Here is a 23,198-nt window from a genome sequence, read left to right on the forward strand (position 1 = left end):
GAAAAGATGCCTAAATGTTAAAAATGATCTTGCTATCAGTTCTGCTATCAGTGGTCTGTTAGTATTCTAGAACAGGGAAATGTTCTTATTTCGTTTGCGTTTGGGAGATGAGACGACATAGAGATTGCTGAAATGGCCTTTAAGGGAAACGCTCTAGGTATAGTGAATGTTACAGAAGAACCATAGATGATAGAAATCATTCTCACAGCGCTTCAAAAAATTTTTTGGCAATGAAACAGTACTTTAGGCAATTGTTCGTAGAGTGGCAATTGTTTTTATTAAATCTTCAATGCAGCGAGAGTGGTTTTCCCAAAACACTCACGCATGCGCTGTCATAAAGGTGTTATCTTCTACACCCCACAAAAAATTGTGGACCTTGGGTAAGGCAGAGAATGCCTGCACGACATTGACAAACAATAGTTATGAAATAATAACCGTTAGCGTAAATGGAGCATTTTTACTGAAACTATCGTGTCATCAGTGGCCTTGGGTAACTACTTCGGGTAACTACCTTGGGTAAGGCAGAGAATGCCTGCACGACATTGACAAACAATAGTTATGAAATAATAACCGTTAGCGTAAATGGAGCATTTTTACTGAAACTATCGTGTCATCAGTGGCCTTGGGTAACTACTTCGGGTAACTACCTTGGGTAAGGCAGAGAATGCCTGCACGACATTGACAAACAATAGTTATGAAATAATAACCGTTAGCGTAAATGGAGCATTTTTACTGAAACTATCGTGTCATCAGTGGCCTTGGGTAACTACTTTGGGTAACTACCTTGGGTAAGGCAGAGAATGCCTGCACGACATTGACAAACAATAGTTATGAAATAATAACCGTTAGCGTAAATGGAGCATTTTTACTGAAACTATCGTGTCATCAGTGGCCTTGGGTAACTACTTTGGGTAACTACCTTGGGTAAGGCAGAGAATGCCTGCACGACATTGACAAACAATAGTTATGAAATAATAACCGTTAGCGTAAATGGAGCATTTTTACTGAAACTATCGTGTCATCAGTGGCCTTGGGTAACTACTTTGGGTAACTACCTTGGGTAAGGCAGAGAATGCCTGCACGACATTGACAAACAATAGTTATGAAATAATAACCGTTAGCGTAAATGGAGCATTTTTACTGAAACTATCGTGTCATCAGTGGCCTTGGGTAACTACTTTGGGTAACTACCTTGGGTAAGGCAGAGAATGCCTGCACGACATTGACAAACAATAGTTATGAAATAATAACCGTTAGCGTAAATGGAGCATTTTTACTGAAACTATCGTGTCATCAGTGGCCTTGGGTAACTACTTTGGGTAACTACCTTGGGTAAGGCAGAGAATGCCTGCACGACATTGACAAACAATAGTTATGAAATAATAACCGTTAGCGTAAATGGAGCATTTTTACTGAAACTATCGTGTCATCAGTGGCCTTGGGTAACTACTTTGGGTAACTACCTTGGGTAAGGCAGAGAATGCCTGCACGACATTGACAAACAATAGTTATGAAATAATAACCGTTAGCGTAAATGGAGCATTTTTACTGAAACTATCGTGTCATCAGTGGCCTTGGGTAACTACTTTGGGTAACTACCTTGGGTAAGGCAGAGAATGCCTGCACGACATTGACAAACAATAGTTATGAAATAATAACCGTTAGCGTAAATGGAGCATTTTTACTGAAACTATCGTGTCATCAGTGGCCTTGGGTAACTACTTTGGGTAACTACCTTGGGTAAGGCAGAGAATGCCTGCACGACATTGACAAACAATAGTTATGAAATAATAACCGTTAGCGTAAATGGAGCATTTTTACTGAAACTATCGTGTCATCAGTGGCCTTGGGTAACTACTTTGGGTAACTACCTTGGGTAAGGCAGAGAATGCCTGCACGACATTGACAAACAATAGTTATGAAATAATAACCGTTAGCGTAAATGGAGCATTTTTACTGAAACTATCGTGTCATCAGTGGCCTTGGGTAACTACTTTGGGTAACTACCTTGGGTAAGGCAGAGAATGCCTGCACGACATTGACAAACAATAGTTATGAAATAATAACCGTTAGCGTAAATGGAGCATTTTTACTGAAACTATCGTGTCATCAGTGGCCTTGGGTAACTACTTTGGGTAACTACCTTGGGTAAGGCAGAGAATGCCTGCACGACATTGACAAACAATAGTTATGAAATAATAACCGTTAGCGTAAATGGAGCATTTTTACTGAAACTATCGTGTCATCAGTGGCCAGTGTTTTTTGGAGATGGATCCCTGGCAAGCGGTTAATCCGCAAATCGAATTTGTGTTTTAAACGCATTTTCGTCAGCCGATTGAAATAAAAATCTGTCACGGAATTGCATTGGTAGTTACAAAATCACATTTCAAATTTAATATATTTAAGTTACTGCGTTTTTTGAATTATTCGCATGTTTCTGAATTCAACCCTTCATTGGATTTGGCTCAAAATTTAGTAAGTTTCTGCATTATAGATGTTAAATCTGTGTACCGAATTTTATACATCTAGATCTATTCATTTTGTGGTTATCGGGTGAACGAATATTCGAACAGCCGAACAGGCAGACTTTGGTATCAGTAAAGACCAGATTCCAAATGTCATCCATCTACTCAAAACACTTTTGAATATTCTTTGTCACACACTAGACAGACAAATTCTCCAAAAATGTGTTTTTGAAATTCAAGGCGATCGGTGTTCTAAAACATGGAGTTATGCCAAAATCTCGAGTTCGAATTTTTTGACGATGAAAATGCTTTCTCTATATTTCCTATACGAGGAAATAAAAATTTCTTCTTGAGTGCAGTGAAAACATTTTAAACAGAAATGTTTGATTAAAATTCATAAACTCATTAAAGATTCAAAATTTCCAGCGTTTATGATTGATATGATTGTCTGGTTGTATTTTATTTCAGTCACTTAAAAAATTTTGGACAGCCCCAAAGCAGATAACTGTGAAAAATGAGAGTGTACTATATTTACTAATATAATCACAAGGGAGCATTTTCTACTTTGACAATGAAAGTCATTTTTACACTATTTGAGTTTTTTTTAATGAAGAATGGGAAAGAATACAAAGATTTGGAACGAAGGAACACCGCAGCAGTACACATATGATGAAAAAGGATTGTTGAGCTTTCAATGCAAAGATTTCATTGCACATAAAATACAAATAATATAAGAAGTGCTTTTCCGTGAACCAATATTTCGTTTCCATTTTATTGGATTCAATACAATGATATCATGCATTCTATTCCAGAATGCCCTTTCTACTGATCAGTTGACATTTATTTCTTTAGTTCATTTATTCAATTTATTTTAATTTTTTTTAAACTTACATTTTACACAAACTTCGTTTGATATATGCAATGGTTACTATTGACGCTGATTGATAACGATTTATAGGCTGGTAAAGATGAAATTTCCTTTATTGCATTGATTCAAATTTATTATAATTTTTTACCTTTGAGAGAGTTGAAATGGTATGTGAGTGCCGTCACTAATAATCTTATCATCATCTAGAATATTAGAGTCATTCTTACAGAAACAATTTTAGGATTGAAATCATCATCTCGAAATGACCTTAAAATATTAAAATACCATTAGCAATAAAATGAGCATTGAGTATTGCCATTGTTTTCTTTTTAATGCTAAATTTTACGTTGAATGATTTTTAGTTATTTGCATTTCATTATTAAGGAGTAGCACTTTATATTCTATCCTTTTGATATTTATAGAATTATACTTTCATAAATATTATGCTAACTATTTTTTTCAATGCTCAAATATTCAGGTATTTAAAAAATACACTGCCTGGCCAATGATGACTGGTCACTCGCGATTTTAAGCGTTTCGTTAAATGTCTGTAAAAATACAATTGGAATTATCATGAAACTTCAGGCGTGTAAACATCATCGTAGACGCCATATATTTATATGAAGATGTATTCCAGAAACCCTGAAAGAGGGCCGTCATGAAAAAAGAATATATTTTGGATAATTCTGCAAAAGCTTCCAAACTTTCCTGCAAAGTTATTAGTACAAAGGAATGTTCTTTTCAGGAACAATGACCCTTCCATTAGAATTTTAAAAAAATACCAAACAATGAAGGAAAAATGAGTAGTTTACCAAATAACGTTACACTGCATACGCATGAATGCAATCAAAATAGAGTAGGCATAATGTGTCAGCTGAATATTTGGAGCAAATTTTGTGAATGTTTCAAAAGCATAGCTTGAAAATTCTGAAAGTGATCGCCGATAGAAAAGGCTGGTAAACCATTGTTATCTAATAGAAGTAGAAGACGAGGAATGATATCCAAATATATGTTGTTGTTGTTGTTTTTAAATATATTCTAGGAGTACGAGTAAAGTAGTGAATTTGTATATTTCTTTCACTGTGTGATAGTTTAAAGTCCTCAAACAGTACATTTCGAAAAGTATGTATTTATTAATATATAGTTTACAAATCTCTTACAAATGTAAATGAAATAAAAACAATCTTAACAAGTAAAAAGAAATGCAGTTGCTATTTTACAATTGAAAAACATACATCAGTATCAACTACTCGTTGTTCACGCTTTTAATATGGCGTTGGTGCACCTTTCGCTGAAATCACGGCCTCGATTCTTCTCGATAGACTTTCTACTAATCTACGGTAGGTTGTCTCCTGAATTGTCCTCCCTTTTTCCGGTGACTTCGAAGATTTTGATTTTGCCAGTGGGTCCTTGTAGTCGAGCCCTCAACCGGCGTTCCAACTCGTCCCAAAATGTCCAACCGGATTTATATCAGGACTCTAAATTGAACAATCGAGCTGTTGGAACCCCATGTCATCAAATTACTGTTTTATGTTATGTGTTGTATGTGCTCTGCATTATCATGCTGGAACACATACGGTCCTCTGACAAACATTTACCAAAGGGTAAGAAGCGCACAATTGTCTAAAATGTCTTCATATCTTTCAGCATTCAGGGTTGTAAGCACTAAAACCAATGGACCCTGTAAAACAAGACCATCATTCCACCGCTTTCAAATTTAACAGTGGGATCACTGCACTGCGATAAATAGCATAATAGTACACCTGGAATTCGCTAAGTTCAGATTAGGCCGTTGGACTGTGATCCTGGGCTTATGAACTGCAGCTCGGCCACGAAATAATAGCAGGGCGCACAGCTCTCGTCGAATGGTCCGGTGGCTGCTCTCACTTCCAGATGCGAATCGGAACGCTGGCCAAAGACGTTTGCCGGTTAGATTTGATAAAATGACGGAGGCAATCTCTCACCGACAATTTTCTTCGCATCCCTCGTGGGGGAACTGTCAGGGTTTTTTCTCTTGGGAGAAATTTATCGATTTGAATGTCCGAAGTGCTGGGCTCCAATGATCATGCTTCTATCGCCTTCGCTCATCTCGCGGCGTCCGCTATTTTTCTCGAAACGTACAAGCTCGTACAGGTTTTGTAAAAGTCTCACAAGTTTTATCCTTCATTTTATACTGATATGAATGACGTAATAACGATGACTATTTTATTTTTAAGTCGTCTGTTGATATACTAAATTTGCATACACTTTTTTCGATTCATTTTGTAAACAACGGATTTCCAGCTTTTTCTATCGGCGATTGCTTTCAGAATTTTGAAGCTTTATTTTTGAAACTTTCACAAAAGTTTCTCTAAACATTCAGCTGACACATTATGCACATTATATTTTGATTGCCTTCACACATGCGCAGTGAAAAGTTATTTAGTAAACTATTCATTTTTCATTCAACATTTAGTATTTTTCATTCTGATTGCAGGGTATTGTGTATAATGTCTTTTGTCATGGTTCCTGAAAAGAACATTCTTTTGTAAATACCTGGTACTTTTACTTTTTTTTTACCTTTGTAAATACCTTTATGATAATTCCGACTGTGCTTTTCTAGATATTTAACCAAATGTCTAAAATCACGAATGACCAGTCATCAGTGGCTAGGCAGTGTATTTTCCTTCTTGAAATTACTTTTAGCAAAAATTTATAGATGGTTCGTTTCGTCTTTTTCATTTGATTTCTTCAGTTAAGTACATAAAATATTATTGAAAAGAAGCTACACAGTTGCACAGAAATTTTTATGATAGTAACGAATTTCTATTATTTTGCTATGTAAATATTCACTATTTAATTTTTATGTTATTTAAAACCTTATTCTTTCTGTATGCATGTTTTATTAAAGATATTATTTTTAAAAAAATCTTTTCTTGGAATAATTTAAGCACCTAGTGTTGAAGTCGCTTAATTCTTCCTTAAAATCTTTAAATAAAGACGTGGGACGAAAATGAATTGAAAAGTTTCAAAATTGGCGTTCATTAATCGAATTTGTATTGAAGTCAAAAGGGCTTCATATAATATCAGTTTTTAACTTTTTAAAGTTTTCCAAGCAATTCTTGAGATTTTTTCTACAGGGGGTTGTTCAAGAATGCCGTGCGAAGAGATACAAAGAGCAATTAGGTTGCGTGCCCATTAAAGTGGACTATCCCCATACTGACAGCATCTGTGGAGCTTTAGTGGGTACAAACGGTAAGAAATGGTTATTGCCAAACTCTGCTTATTTTGTCAAATTTATTTCTTAGCAATATTGAATGTTTTCAGCGGTGGAAATGCAAACTAAGCAATGTACACTATTCATTTACAGGGTGATTAAAATTAAGCTGATAGTACTCAGAGAATCGTAGCTCAGTTTATATTCAACGGATCTGAACGAACCTTCATATATTTGTTACTCAGACTATGGGACCGAGGTTTCCATTGGAAAAAAATAATTTGAAATTTGTCACTGAACAGCGATGTTAGTTTAGTATCTCGTTTTAAAGATACACGAGGGATATTTTTTGTCAAGCTTCATAAATATGAATCGTGATCAGATGACGAGGACATCATTTGAAAATTTAAACTGCACTAAATGTTTTACCAGTGGTGGATTTAGATTTAAGGGGCCCTAAGCTGCTCGAAATACGAGACCCTTTATAAATCCATTCAGATAATACATTTATTATAAATGGTACGTGCTCCTTTGGATAATTTTTGCAACCTGTAAGAAAACGGCTTTAATAACCTACAGTTTGTGTAACTTATACGTAAATCCAGCACTGTGTTAGATCCTTGTCAGCACCAGAACTGCACAAATGATTGGTTTATATATATATCTGAACCCACTATCTTACTATCCCAAGTTGAAGCGTTGTGCTAAACCACTGCTATCTGTGTGAGAAATGAATTTTAAAATCCGTACAGATCCATATTGAAAGACCACCTGGTCTCCCAATCAAGTTAAAAGTATCAACGAAGCTTCTCCCACTCGAAAGAAACTTAAAACAGATTTCGGAAAGAAAGATTTATAAAATTAAACTTTCATATTTATTTGAAAAATGATTCGCAGCTGATCTGTTAAATGTTATTGAAAATCATATTTTGTATGAAGGAATACTACGTAAGAAGGAGCAATGGTTTTGTATATTTCTTTTTAACTTAATTTGTATTTCAGGTTCTGGGTATTTCTATTTTCCTTATATTAAGTAATAAAAAAACTCAGGCCTTCTATTAATTTATTCATCCCTTTTGAAAACCACAGGGAAGCCGACTAATTTTTTGTTTGCAGTAGAAAAGAGATTTTGTTTCTTCTCTCTCACTATTTTACACACTTTTATTTAGTTTCACTTCTTCCGTGTTAGTAAAGCAGTTTGTAATCCATTTTTTTAGTACGTTCTGATGTGTTAGAATTTTCAGATGTACTCTTGTTTGTTTTCGGTAATAACAAAACGGTATTTTTATATTTTTAGAATGTAATCACCAGCTAATTTGATTTATTTAATTAAGTTTCAATTACATCTAATCTCTAATCTCCTCTTTCATAGTCATCTGAGTGCACCTGTGTGTTTTCTATCGTAATTCACGAATTTAATACTTTCAAAATTTAATTATTAATTAATCAATTTACTTTATTAAATTTTCATTCCATTCCAATCACGCCATTTGATAGAGAAATTGAGAAAAAAATAGTTTTCATAAAACTTTAATATTTATAATAGTGGATAATGAATTAAGAGTTAAAAAATCCGAAAATAATTCAAATGAAAATTTTGCACTGATTCCAATTTATAATTTGCTTAATTCAGTTTATTTTCAGTTACTAATCCAACGCAAGAATGCATGACTCTTGCTGATAGCTACAATCAACCTTGCGAGTAAGTTCCATTCTTGAAACTTACCTGTACTAGATATTTCTAATTTTTTTGTGATTGATCATGTGTTAAAACGAAATTAAATCAATTGTTCACTGAGTAATACTCAGTAAATACCCTAGATCCAATATAATGCACGGGGAATAAATTATCAATTGACATTTAGCGTCTAGAAACAAAGTTTAGGGTTTAATCACAATCATTTGATTTGTTTAATCTCGTAACTCTAATGGACAGAAAAGATTGAATTCCCTACGCAAGATGGATGCCCCCCCCCTTAAACGTTCTCTGGAACTCTCTAAAAAAATGCCACTCCACCACCCAAAATTTAAGTATTCTTGAGAATATTTCCTTGATTTTATTTTAGGCACCACGCTCGTCTGTGTACTTGTTGATGCTTGACTATCGTCTAATGCTTCCTTACTTCCGCTTAAAAAAATTTATTCATGAGTCTGCATAAATCTGCTGCCGTGAATATTTTATATGGTGAATTGCAATTAACACGAAAACATATATAACATACAAATTCACAATTGATTCGATAGCGATAAAAGGATCTACTCGAATGAGACTGGCCGGAATTGAAACTTGCGTATCGAAAATTTTCTTTCTTCTTATGAGAAAACATTTACTCCGCGCATGCTCGAGACGGCCTCGGTCGTGTGGATTCCCTTGCACAAACATTCCTATTTTTTTCACTTTCGTTTTGTCATACTTCTGTTTTATTTCTTTTATTATTCTAAAAAATGTATTCCCCGTTTCTAAATTTAGCTCACACCGTCTAGATTAACTTTCATTGATGAATTTTTCTACTTTCATATTCTTTTAACGTTATCTCCCTATTTGGCTTTCATTTCAAATATAATATTTAAATTTTCTCCGCTTTCATTCGCTTCATCTGTTCACTGTCCGCTTGTCCAAAATGTAAGATGTGGTTTCTCGCCAACGTTGGCTCGCTTTTACTCTTGTTTTGGCAGTTAATTAAAAATAATTTAAAAACAGAATCCAAAATACTCAATATACATTATGGTTGTATACATTTTATTGGAAGGGGGGGGGCGATGAAAGTTATGATTGAAAACTGAGCCACGAATACTGAAAGGTTGAGAAACGCTGATTTAAATCATTGCATTTTTGAGTTATCACATTTATATGCTTCTGAAAGTAGTACATACCGACAGGTGTTCAACCCCTTGTTAGATTTCGCTAAAAATTTGATAGGTTGAATCTGCGTGCCAAATTTCATCCTTCTAGCCATCCCCGTTTTGTAGTTATATCATGTTAACTTATATTTGAACAACCGGATAGAGAGACTTCCTCTGAATAGTCTTTGCTGAAAATTTGACAGATAAATAGATAGAAAATAGACAGATTTGATATTTAGTGTTAACACTCTTTGCCGAATTTCATTCGTCTAGCATAAAGCATTTTTGAAATATCTTTGTCACAGATAGACAGTGAGATAACCGGAAAAACTCACAGACCCCGAGGGAAGCGGTCTTCCCGATACTTCTTCTCGTATTCTTTAATAAAAATGCATACCAGATAACGCCTTGCACGGCATTGACGTATTCTGATGATGAAAATATAGAATTTAATAAAAAAATAATAGAATTTAAATATCTATCAAAAGCTATTAAAAAGCTATTAGCTATTTAAAAAAATCTTTCATATGCATTTGTACTAGATGCAAAAAAAGCTAAAGGTAGCCAAAAAAAATAATAAAGAGGCAGGCTTAAAAAGAAAAAGTGGAGAAGGTCTAAATGGTTCAAGCAGAAGAGCCTACATAATATTCCACAGTAAAAGCATCATTGAAACATAATTAATAAATAATAAAATTTCCCAAAAATAGGCAGTTTAACTTTGAAAATAGAAAAATAAAAAAAAATTAAAGCAAAGAGAAAAATATAAACAAATAGATGAAAAAATAAACAAATCAACAGAAAGAATAAATAAATAAACAGAAAGAATAAGGTAGAGTCCATGATCAGGAACAAAGCTAGATAAGGAGTTCTTTTTTCATCTTTTTTCCTTATACTCACAAGATACTGTCCACTTTTAACCGTGCTTGACTTTCTATGTGCATACTTTGAAGGGCTCATGCAACGGTAAAGTTCCATTCAAACTTTGCGACTATTCAAAAAGCATTAACACTTGAAGCACCAAGAGGAATGCAAAATTGCTTTACCACAAGGCAAAAGTAGGCACAAGGCACCAGACAAAAAGTCTTTTTTTTTCCTTTGTTGTAAAATAACAAATGGCTCCAAAAGTCCTTTTTCCTTTGTATTAAAATAACATATGGAGTCCAAATTAAGAAAGATTAGTCCAGATAGTAGACAAATTAGGATAAATTATTATTCCATTTGAAAAATCCTGCTTTCAGTGTGATTCAGAAAATCCAAGATAGTTTGAACTATTAAAGTCAATTTATTATTTGATAGAATTAGGGAAGTATTTAGTTAAGGTTTAATAAATTTTCTCAAATGATGAAGAATAGGGCAAAGTAAAAAGTAGTGTTGAATGCCATCATAATCATTACCATATTTACAACAACAATTTCTCAACTTGAATCTTTTAAGATAATGCAAGCAAAGTCCATGGTTTGTAGTCAATTGGGCTAAATATTTATTGTCAATACATCCATTTCTTTTTACCTGAGAAAAGATAATGAAAGTAAATGTGAGTGAATGTCTCGCCTTCGATGAAAATTTTACGAAGGCGAGGAATTGCGTTTTTCGAAGAATCTGTAAATATTAGAATATAATTGTAAAATCCTGTTTCATTAAGCTTTCAGAATATTCTAGTAACAGCGAACTTGCGATCGAATTACTTGCTACTACTTATCAATAAATTGAAGAATTATTTACATTCATTAGTTTGGAGAATCTCTTGAAATATGATTTAAATTTTATGTCATTTAGCATTTTCTTTCTTTCTTTTTTTTTATTTTTTATTATTTAATTTTAAAAAAATCTGTCGAAAGACACCAGCAAAGATTTCTTAGATTGAAAGAGCAATGTCTTTTTAAAAATAATAATATAAATAAATAATAAAAATAAATCTATTTGTAAAAACTGTTTCTCTATTAAAAATGAAATGATTGGAATGATAAACTATTGTATTCTTTTAGTTCCATATCGTATTCAACTGAGCGAGAAGAAGTTGAGATAACAGTTGTAATACCAATCGTAAGTATTTCGTTTTTAATAATTTCCTGCATAATAGTGAAACTGTTCATGGTTTTATATTAATTTCAAATTTTTAAAGCTTCATTTAAATATTCCTTTATTAATAGATAATCTCGTAGGGGAGCATTTTATCAGATTACAAAAACTAGCTAACAGATCTAAGATGCATTTCAGTTGTTGAAAAGCCTAAAATGTTTTGAAATGGGTAATCTTTTAATATTGGAAATGAAGTCATTTCATACTCAGTCATCAAGTATGCTGTACAGAATTAAGATTGGCATCCAGTGGATGCCTAAAAGGCGGAAAATGAACACGATGACATAACAAAGCTGAACGTCATCCAGTATTTAGTATACTATCAGATGACGAATGGCAGATCCATTTACATTGACTACCAAATATCACGAGAATAGACCCATACTTTTTTGGTGAAAAAACTGCTTCCACTGCTTATGAAGTCTTCTCGAAAAATTTCGAGCCGTTACAGATTTTTTTTTTCTTTTATAAAACATAGCACTGTTTGAATATTCTAAGATTAAAAGTTTAAATCATAAATCCAAAAACTCAGCAAGTTTAAATACAAAAAAGCATAATTTTTTTTCCCTAAAATGAATTAACTTTATTTCATTTCTTTTTTATCTTATTTTTTCCCCTTAAATTGAACTAGATTGACTCAGTTTCTTTCTTTCTTTTAATGTTCTTTTAAAATATTTGAGAAAATTGTGAACTATAATTCTAATTTTCTTTTCAGGCTTCTAAATTTCTAAGTTCCAAAGAAGTAAGCAATTATTATTATTTTTTTTTTCTATTTCCATATCAATGTATTTATTTTACTCTTCATCATTGGATATGTTCCACGCATTATTTATGCTCCATTAATATGCATGGTTTCAAAGATGGATTCTGCTTTCCGTTTCAATGTTCTCTCAGCTGTTACATGTATAGTCTTTATATTCTGCAATTCACATTTCTTTTTATCTCAACATATTAGGATTAAATTTATTCGGAGTAAGGTGATCTTCATGCTATCATTTGGAATATATTTAGAATGAACCCTCAAAAGGTTCCACACGCATTTCGACGTAACCCCTGGCCTTTTCCAACATGCATTTCGCCGTGTAGCGACTCCCACTTGGTTCGCACGGATAATTACGTAGATCGTATACCGCTCGAAGGTCTCCCAACACGTTTCCTTCCCCCTGAAGAATAGTCTGACAGCAGAGTGACAATGAATTCCTACAAGGCTTTACGGTCATTTATAGATGTCGTAGGATCGGTAGCCCCGAAGATTCCTTTAGCCGAGCGGTTTAGAAAGGGGATTTTCTTACCCGCTTAGGCCATAATGGCTTAATGTTGACTTAGAATGAAATCGTATTTTGCTTCAAGTAGCATTTCTTTCAAATAACCGGTTTAATAGAAATGTTGTTGTTAAATTCCATTGTGTTTTTATTCAAAATGTACTTTTACGCTCACTTGGGATTAAACCTCGCATCGAATCACTAGAAACTCGGAAGGGTGACAAACTGCTGTTCATATGTAGTTAAACATGTTTCTTTAACCGACGCGTTAGTTCAACTATTTCTTTTTGATACTAAACCATACTTTTTATTTTAATCTCTGCCAACCATTTTTTTCGTCGTACAAAATGAGTCTTAAAAAAATCAAAACAAAAATTTCTAAATTTCAAGAAATATATAAAAATATATTATTCTATTGCTTCTGTCCTCAGATTTAGATTCATTCTTTCAGTTTATGGTAGTTATTTCGTTCGATGTTGCGTTGATGGATAGAAATTTCCTCATTTTTCAGCATACGTGCCAATACATGGCTTCATTTTTTAAACTTCCTTAATGAACGGTAGAAAATCATTTCTTTTGAAGTCATACAAATACAAATGAGAAAATTTATTTTTAAAACTATTTTTATTTGGAAAGTTATTTATATTAATAACTCATATTAATATACCTCAAGTAGATGAAAAGAGTGAATAAAATAGACCAAATTAAATATTTGAGTAAATTTATTACGAATATAATGAGACTAATTACACCTGTAACTTAACTAGTTCAAAATATTTCCTCGATCATTGACAAAAATAGTAATATATTTCTTGGATAAAAATACAGAGCTTAAAAACATTTCAAAAAATAGAAATAGGAACGTCAAAAATTACCTATTTATTCCATATTTTTGATAGATAGAAATTTTTATTGGCATGATGTTGTGCATTCTTCTATGAATGATAAAATTTGAATGGATAAATTAAATAGCTTTTTATGAATCTTGTACGAAGTACAGTGCTGATGTTTTTTTATGGAAGTCTAGGGCAAAATAATGTAGATAATTGCTGCAACGGTGTATGAGCAACAAATTATTTTTAAATATTGAGAAATGTTCGATTCGTAGCTATACGTAGCTATTACGTATAAGTTTAATAAATGATGTAATAATGAGCAGAATAATTAATAATCTATATTTCACATTTGTAAATTGTTTTATATGCAAGATAAAATCGTTTTACAGTGGGACTTTTTCGAATTTTCAAGAGGGAGCAGGGAGAGTAGCTGCCCCCCATCAGAAGTGGAAATGTTTCAATTGTCAGTTCCTGAAGGTCAAAAAAAATATTTTCTCAAAGATTTTTTTTTTTCGTCATTTCAATGGATTATACTTTGAACGCTTTGTAATTCACAATTCGCATTTATCTCCGACAAGTAAAAAGTTAAATGGCGTTGCAACTTCTTTTGCCAATATATTTTATTAAAGCAAATAAATGAATCAATTCTATGCTTTTGTCTCATATATTTAACAATTTGTATATTTTGCTGTTTCACTTTTTATTTCTTTTTTGCAGGAAGTAAGAAAAAAGATTAAGGGGGTAAGGAATTTCATTCATTCTTTCATCTGTAAATAATTATTTTTTAAGTTGTAACTAGATTAAAATTTTTGTTCCTCTTAATTTTGCTGTTCATGTTTTTTTTAAAATGTTAATATATAATGGAAAGCTATTTTTTTCCCCTCTTTAATAACCAAAAAAATTTCCGAGTTAAATGAATGAGAATGTTTCAACACGACTTTGCAAACAAAACAAAAGTAATAACAGTTGCTGAAAAATTATTCCACAGGATGCATCAATCATTCAAATATTGGTTTAATTTTTTTATCAATGTGATTTCTTTCCAAATAAAAGTTGATTTTATTCCATGAAAGGTTATGGATACAACAATCGATTTGAATGTGGCTGATTTAGGACATAGTGAAGGGTGACCAAAGGAGAGTATAAATCTCCGGACTCAGGCTTCAGAGGGTGCAAGGAAAATAACATTTAATATATTTTTCTTTTGAAAAAAATGTAGAAGGTATGAAATATCCACTATGGTCAGAGCGCCTTTAACCCTCGCTATGCCACTAAGATAACAGTTTCTCTTCAACTGTTGAAAATCGAAAGTCTCCCTGTTAAGAAATATTTTTCTGTTATTAGAAATGATCTGGAGAGTGTTCGCAATATCAGAAAAAAAAAAGTTTTAAACAGAAAGTTAACAAAAATAAGCTTAATCATCGCCTAATGGGTAACTTGCTTACAGGAATGGCTGTTCATATCATCCAAAACAATTATTTCACAAAAATGGTTTTCGTATTGCCTTGAGACTCAAAAAATTACCTTTTTAATTATACTATTTCCATCTCCGTGAAATTCTCCGTTAATTTTAATATTATCTTTATTTCAGTTTGTTACTCAATCTATACAAATCTTTAAATATTATGATGAAGTTCAAATTTATCCAGCAAAACATTCAACCGTGTACTCTCCATAGAAATTTTCATTTCCGGTTTCATTTCATAATAATACACTTTTCAATTTGCGGTAAACTGATTCAATAAATTCATTTTTTCTGTCGTATCTCGCAACAAGATGAAATTTAAAAAACTGCATTCCATACTAAAAATTTAACAGCCTAAAAAGTCTATAATTTGTGCGAACAAGCTAGTCATCAAAGGCGGCTAGTATTTCAATAAAATTCTTAGGCATGGTATTCTCAGTTTGTAATGAATATTTCGTTTTTTACGAAACTAATGTATTAAGAATATTAAAATTTTAACCCTCGCAAAGTTCCATTGAAAATTCATGCCTGAACTCAAAATTAAATTCACGATCCGCTGTTATATCTTTTGAGATTTTCCTCTCTTCTTGCAGCACGACTGCTCAGGAAGAAACATTTGGAATCCAGAGTAAGTTCTTTTCTTTCTTTCTTAATGTATTGCAGACGATTTTTTTTTAGTTTTAATTTATTGTTTGGCTGATTGCCAATAATTGCGCTATAATGATTGTTGGGTAGCCTAATTCTTTATAAAAGTAATGTAATAATACAAAAAGTGACAAGTATAAAGTAAATTGATTTTAAAGAATTCGAATATTAATTATAACATTTAAATGTATAATGTATGAGATTTAAATAATTAGATTTCGTATGTGCGTACGTTCATGAATAATTTGACTGATTATGAAATTTTCAGATGACATATTGTGCAGGAATGCTACAAACTGCATAAAATGTGTGCCTCTTTACACCTCTGCGCCACAATCTGTAGCGGGCGAGGCAGAAACACTGGGTTCCAGTAGCAGAAGCCATAAAAATGAGGAATAAATACACCGAAACGACAAAAGTCATGGGGTAGAAATATACAAACATACAGACAGAAATAGTATCGCGTACAAAATGTATAAACAGGCAGTGCATTGGCAGGTCTTTCTTTTCTACTCAAGCGATTCGTGTGACAAGGTTTCCGACGTGGTTATGGCCCGCACGGTAGGAATTCTTACACTTTGAATTAGGAATGGTAGTTGGAGCTGGACGCATGGGACATTCCACTTCGTTAATCTTTAGGGAATTCAATATTACGAGATCCACAGGGTCAAGAGTGTGCGGTGAATACTTAATTTCAGGCATAACCTGCCACCATTGACAACACAGTAGCCGATCGCCAGCATTTAATAACCGAGACCAATGACAAATACGTAGAATTGCCAGTATTAACGGACAAACAACACTGCAATAAGAATCAATGCGGGAGACCTACGACGGACTTGTATGTTAGGACAGCTCAGCAAAATTTGACTTTACTCGGTTATGGCAGCAGGAGACTGATTCGAGGGCTTTTATTAATGGCACGACATCGCCTGCAGCGCCTCCTCTGGACTCGAGACCGAATTGGTCGGATCCAAGAATGCAATACCATGACTTGATCAAATAAGTCACGATTTCGTTTGGGAAGAGCTCACGATAGGATCTGAAGTGGCACAGATCCTACGAAGTCATACAGCCCAGTTGTCAACAGGGTACTGTGCAAGCTGGTTCTGGTTCCATAGTGGTGTGGACTGTTTTTACAAGGAATGGATTGGATCCTCTGGTCCCACTGAACTGATCATTGAGCGGAAATGGCTGTGTTTAACTGCTTGGAGACCACTTTCAGTCATTCATGGAGTTCATTTACCAAAACAACGATGGAATTTTTATACATGGCAATGCGCCAAGTCACCGGGTCACAACTGTTCACGATTGATTTGAAGAGCATTCAGGACAATTCCGGCGAATTATTTGGTCACCTAGATCGCTCGGCATGAGAACCATCAAACATTTATATGACGTAATCGATAGATCCATTCGTGCACAAAATACTGCACAGGAAACACTTTCGCAATTATTGACATCTATAGAGGCATCATGGTTCAGTATTTCTGCAGGGGACTTCCAACGACTTGTTGAGCCCATTCCATGTTGAGTTGCTATATTTCGCCGGGTAAAAGGAGATCCGACATGTTGTTAATAGACATCCCATGACTTAAGTCCCCATCGTGAAAATTGCTATCAAAAGAAAAGTGATCATTCCTCAGATTCTTTAAAATTAAAATAAGGTTTTTCCACATTTTGACATCTTGATATATTAATCTCAAAAGTTCCAAAATCCAAATCATTGCTTAAGTTCCCCATGCAAACTTTGTCTCTGACATTAATAATCGAATCATGAACGGTTGAAGATTTTTTTTATTAATAAGCCAGTGTAAATATTTATCTGTAATATGATTCAATCATATATACGAATCATAATTTGAGCCTATTTTCACCGAACCTGTTAGCAAAAAAGCGATTAGTGTTTTAAAAAAATCAATATAGATTGTTTAGAATTTCTGCATATCTATTAAAGTGAATGATAAGACAGGGATTCCGATTTCTATATAAAAAAATTGGTAAACGCAGAAGTAATAAGAAATAAAAATTTCGCTGTGACGATGGAAGGCATGGATAGAATAATTAACTCTTAATCGTGTATTTTCAGTGTTTCTTGCGACGATTGAATTTATTTCGGTAAGTTCGAATCGGCAAATAACGTAGAAAAAAACCTTGGCAGATTTTTTTTCTTCCATCTTTTACCGTAAAACACATTTGAGCTGAGATTCAAAATGAATTCTTCGTCGATATTCAGTTTTGTTTTACACATTAAGTTCATTTTAAGAATTTTTTTACAGGCAAAAGGTAAACTGTACTTAATGATATTTAATTAGTCACAGTATTTCACATATTACTGTGAAAAATTTCGAATAATTAATCGAATAACTTCCCTGCATAACATGCAGCACATAATCATGTCTAATCGGAATAACTAAATTATTCTATGGCAAATTCAGTCATCTAGTGTTCAAGTATGCATTCGTTAATTTTACATAAATTCTTCACAAAGCATTTTTAATTAGGAATGGCCTACATGAGCAAACATCTTGGAGGCGAAACACAAATCACCTTTGCATCCAATACCTTTGCCTTATCTCTCGAACTGCTCATTCCGCATTGGAAGGTAGTTTATTTTCCGCTGCATCTCGAAATTTCGACTAATGTAGAAGATGCAACATAAATTCATGCTAACATCAATGATAAGAGAAAAATTCATAATAAAAAAATCATACTCGAAAAAAATTTCGGTTTGCACAAATATGATCGGTGGGATATTTGATTTTTTTTTTTTCCATAAATAACTGAAAGAGAAAGCTCACACTTGATACCGAAATATTCTTTGAAAATAAGGCTAGCAATAAAACACATGCCTGATAATGGAATCGTCATTCGGTCTCGGCAGAATGCTTATTTCCAAATCGAACTCTCGTTGGCGCTTAAACTTTTTTACAAGAATAGTGAATTCATTATTACTGTATTGAGGAAGTTTCGCACGGATAAAGGATTGAAGATGGGAAAAGTCTTTATAAGTTGAATTCTCAAAAGCAAACTAGTTGCATCCAAATAAAACTTTCGGCTTTCAAGGATTCTTCCATCTGCCCAATGCCTTCAGATTAAAAGAATCACGTCACACCTGCCAAAAGAACAGAACAGTGACTTTATTGTAAAACAACACCATATATATGGAAGCAGTGAAACACGTCATCGACACGAAGGCAACGCTTGGCGCGATTAGAGCAGGTATCCAACTCATCTCTGTTCCTAACAACCTTATTTTCTTCATTGGGATGCTGAGTTTAGAACTACGTATTGAAGAAAGAAGAGCTTGGGAGATCGTCTCGGCCCTTCAGTGTTCTTTTAGTAAAGGAAGAATTGGCAATCGAGATATCAGTGAGGAATAGCAGTGCGCCTGTTGAAAATGGAAACATAACGGGGATTCCAGATTCAAGCATTCTGCATTCAGCTGTAATAGCGGTAGTAATAGCCACACTTACCTAATACTTTGTGATGGTATCATGTTGAATATCTTTTACTTTCAAGTAAAGGCACAATGACACGTTTGTTGTGATTTGTTTCATTGTTTGTTTGTGTTTGAACAGACTAGCAAAAGCCGTCTCAGTACGGCGTGTGAACGCCCTCCTTCGGTTTCTTCTGGAATTTTTTTTTATGCATATAAGAAATCCATTATTCCTCCGTTCATATTTGCGCAAACTGAAATATTTTTCGGGCTTTACTTTTTTTATGATGTACTTTGAATTTTACACGAATTCATGACGCGCTCTTTATTTATAACTCACTATAACTGATTTCAGTTACTTTCAATTCTTGAGTTTGGAAACTCTCTACGCTTTTGCGCATGCATCAGGAGGCGTTTATTTCTTCAAAAAAAGGAGTCATAGGAAAGATGGCGCGTGAAAGTAAGACGTTCCTGTCGGACTAACTTCACTGAAGAGCGAGTGATAAATCGAAATCGTAAGATTAAATTGCCCTGATGATCTCCCTATTTGACTTCGAAGGAGTTTTCCTTCGTCAATAAGGTGAATTATTATCCACGGAATTAAAAAAAAAAAAAAAAAACGTAATAACCACTCACTTTTCTGCGTGCCATCTCTTAGCGAAGTTCAATCGTTGAGAAGTACTCGTCTCGAGAGCATAATTCTATCGGGTATCTCGTGATAACATGTCACTTCGTTTTAAAGACATTTTAGTTTGTTTGCAAGCTTTGTATATAAATATTGATTTAAAAGAATTGCGTTTTATATTGAAGCATTTATTCGTATATGTTGAATCTGGTATGTTTCATGGTAGCAAAAACGGATCTCATCTATATTCAGCTACCCATTTTTTTGCAGGTGCTCCAAAATTAATATTGACATCCTCTTCGACAGATTTGAAATTACCAACTTAACGTACAATCCAAAATTCGAGGTAATTATCCATTTTTGATTTATATATGTTAATTATTTAGTTCCATCTTATTTCTGTTCTATCCTATTTGAAAATGATACCAAAAGCGAAAATTCGAAGAAGCGTTCACACTACACCGGAACATTCGCAATTTCCGCGTTTTCTTTTGAACTACTTCGAGGATGACTAGGTACGAGGGAGAAACAAAACTGCCCTTTTTTTTTTTTTTTTTTTTTTTTGTTAACAGTGGGGAAAAGTTGCCTTTTAATTTCACAAATAATTTAAAGAAATTTTGTTGCAATACTACAACAACTTGAGGTGCCACAAAAAGCTTAAATTTTGTGAAAAATTGAAAACTTTGATAAAATATTTTTATGAATTTTTGCTTTTTATAATTAACTTTTGATATACTCGCACCTGAATCCATTTTTACTCTTGTGTATCTTTTTCTTGCGATTAAACCATAGACATTTTGAGCCGATTCGGTCTCCAGCTTCACGAAGAAACCGGGTCCACTATACTCAGCTTCAGATTCCTTGCATATAAATATAATATTACTAGTTAAATAGAATATCAAGATGAACTAAATGGTTACAAACAATATTGATAACTAGTTCACTACCACAAGCACTTTGAGGAAGAACGAAGCAATAAAAAGTAAATAACTACTAAAAAATAGTCAAGTTTATCAAGAATGGACAAAAAAAATATGAGTGTTACAGAAACGATTACTTGCGACAATGAGAACGCTGAAGACCAACAGTGTTCCTTACAAAAAGGGGCAAAACAATCAGATCCTTCAAATAAGACTCTGGTTGAGTGCATTGTGAAAGTGTATGTGTTTGTGTGGTTTAATATTAAGTTAAAACCTTCATATACTTATGGCTGTAAGTTAAACATCTGTTTAACCTTATCTCATATTCAAGATATCTCTATGATGACCTCAAGAACGTTATAGATCCGATTACTTAAAGAAATAGTTTCAATAAAATATTCTTTTGTTCATGTTAAGTGATGAACGTAAAATTCAAAGAGTGTTTTAAAAGCAAGAACAGAAGGTAGAAGTGGAGGTTTAAGTTCCAAAGATAAGCTTCGATGCAAAAGCTTACATCGACATGATATCATGGCTTGAAAAGGACGAATTGAACCCCACATTCCTTGTTAAAATATGTTTCTAGAGGCTCTCACACATATTTCACTTACAGATGGTTCCTTCTCTAAAAGAACCATCAGTAAGGGAATTTTGAGGTTATGTCTAATATAACAGTAGCGCTTCATAACATGTCAATTTCAAGCAAATCACTAAATTTCCCAAAAATAGGGCATTCCGACATTTGTCTTATCTTCACTAATTTAGTCTGAGCCGTTTTTACTCACAACAAAGTACACAAACTAACAAATCACTTATTTTAATCAGTTACACAATAAATGGAGTAGAGATGCCAACTCAATTGAACTTGGCAAATTTGTTGACCTGACAACAGCTCTGAACTTCACCACGCACAGATAAATCTCCGCCTCCCCTCAATAACATCCGCTCCGACGATGACTCGGAGTCCTGGATATAATACCAATGCAATATTAAAACTGTTTTTATATTTTTATTCATATTATAACGCCTATTTAAAACTTTTTATTTCATAACCGTGACACAATCAATGTATTTTTTAAATCGTCGTAAGAGCTATTTGCCAAGCAGGAAAAGGCAAATGATTAGAAAGACAACTGATTTGAAAAACTTAAAAAGAAAAAAAAATTCCCATCGAAATTTTTGACTTTTCTACTAAATGACATTAGTAGGTCCAATTAGTAGGATTGAAAATGCGATATATTTCTTCAAGTAGGTGGTCTGCTCTTGATGCCATAGACTATTTTGAAAAAACATTTATCGTAGCATTGAGATATATTTTCAATTATACTTTACGAATAATAAACTAATAAAGCAATCTAAACTATAAAAAAAGAATCTAATAATTGACATGAAGTTCTTATCATCCATTCTTAAAACGCTAATGCAGTAGAGGTTAGTCAAATTCTAACTGTGCAAGTGAATTGAAAAGTTCATTCTTCTATTGACGTTACTGAGAAAGCCATTTCAAAAACAGTGGTAGATAACATAAAACATAGTTGAAATCAATATTTCTTAAATAAGTGTTCAGAACTAGTAAAAAAAATATAAATTACAAAATTTTATTATTCTTACTAGGAAATATGAAGTACAAAATAGCTTTTGAGGAATTCATGGAGGAATAAACAAATCTCACCGATACAAAACCGCCAAAATTGGATTGGTGCTAGAGTTATTTGGCATTTTTTATGTGAGCAAGAATTGACCCCATCACAAATCCATGCAAACGAAACTATTCATTTAAAATTAACGTAAATATGAACATACATTTCGCTCATAGGGCTAGTACCTTTTAAAAATAAAATATATATTTAGATATGGATCCTCTCGTACTATTTCGTACATGATTACTGTATTCTTATCGAAGTAGGCCTTTCTTTCCCCATTAAAATTGGGGTGTTCACATAAAAGGTGTCTCGCATTTAAAACGAAATCAAACCTATTACACAAATGTAAGCATTCATAACCAAAGTTAAAATGAAATCTGGGTTAAAGAGTCCTGGCATTCTCAATAGAGTATGCACACGAAAGCGCATTACTAATAAGATTCATTTTATTCTATGCTTTCCAATCATTCGATTCCGATCTTCTATTTAACATCATTTAAATACTATAAGAATCCATCTTTTTGTATCGATAAAATTTTCATTTATGCGATTGCCTTTTATTTTATTACTACGAAGATAATAATAAAGTTACAATTTACACACGAAGTTTTCATTGAAAGTGTAATGAAAAGTACTTATCGTCTGTGTCGACTTATGACTCGTCATTCACTCTTTCTCAGAGCTTGGAACTCTTCAGTGCAGTTGGCGGATACATGGGAATGTGGCTCGGCATATCTCTGGTGGCAGTTTATGATTTCATTTTCACCGTCGCCGGATTCATACGGGCATGGATGATTCGAAATCGACGCAGGAAGATTCAACCCGGCAAGAAGGGTCGCTCTTTCTATAGCGGAGAGAGAAAAAAACATGTCTTTCAGCAAGATGATTTCCAAAGAAAAATATATAACTGGTGA

The 23,198-nt window shown here is 33.4% G+C and overlaps 1 protein-coding gene across 1 annotated transcript in view; it reads left to right on the forward strand.

Moving 5' to 3' along the window:
• LOC129963015 (uncharacterized) overlaps positions 1-23,198 on the forward strand; it is a 44,541-nt gene extending 21,343 nt beyond the window's left edge. The window contains exons 7-14 of the mRNA XM_056077018.1: positions 6,453-6,567; positions 8,174-8,231; positions 11,359-11,416; positions 12,168-12,194; positions 14,268-14,291; positions 15,609-15,643; positions 19,995-20,070; positions 22,965-23,198. Of these exons, the coding sequence (XP_055932993.1) occupies positions 6,453-6,567; positions 8,174-8,231; positions 11,359-11,416; positions 12,168-12,194; positions 14,268-14,291; positions 15,609-15,643; positions 19,995-20,070; positions 22,965-23,198 (627 nt within the window). The remainder of the gene's footprint in view (positions 1-6,452; positions 6,568-8,173; positions 8,232-11,358; positions 11,417-12,167; positions 12,195-14,267; positions 14,292-15,608; positions 15,644-19,994; positions 20,071-22,964) is intronic.

Source organism: Argiope bruennichi, chromosome 3 (genome assembly GCF_947563725.1).
Source record: "Argiope bruennichi chromosome 3, qqArgBrue1.1, whole genome shotgun sequence".
NCBI lineage: Eukaryota > Metazoa > Arthropoda > Arachnida > Araneae > Araneidae > Argiope > Argiope bruennichi.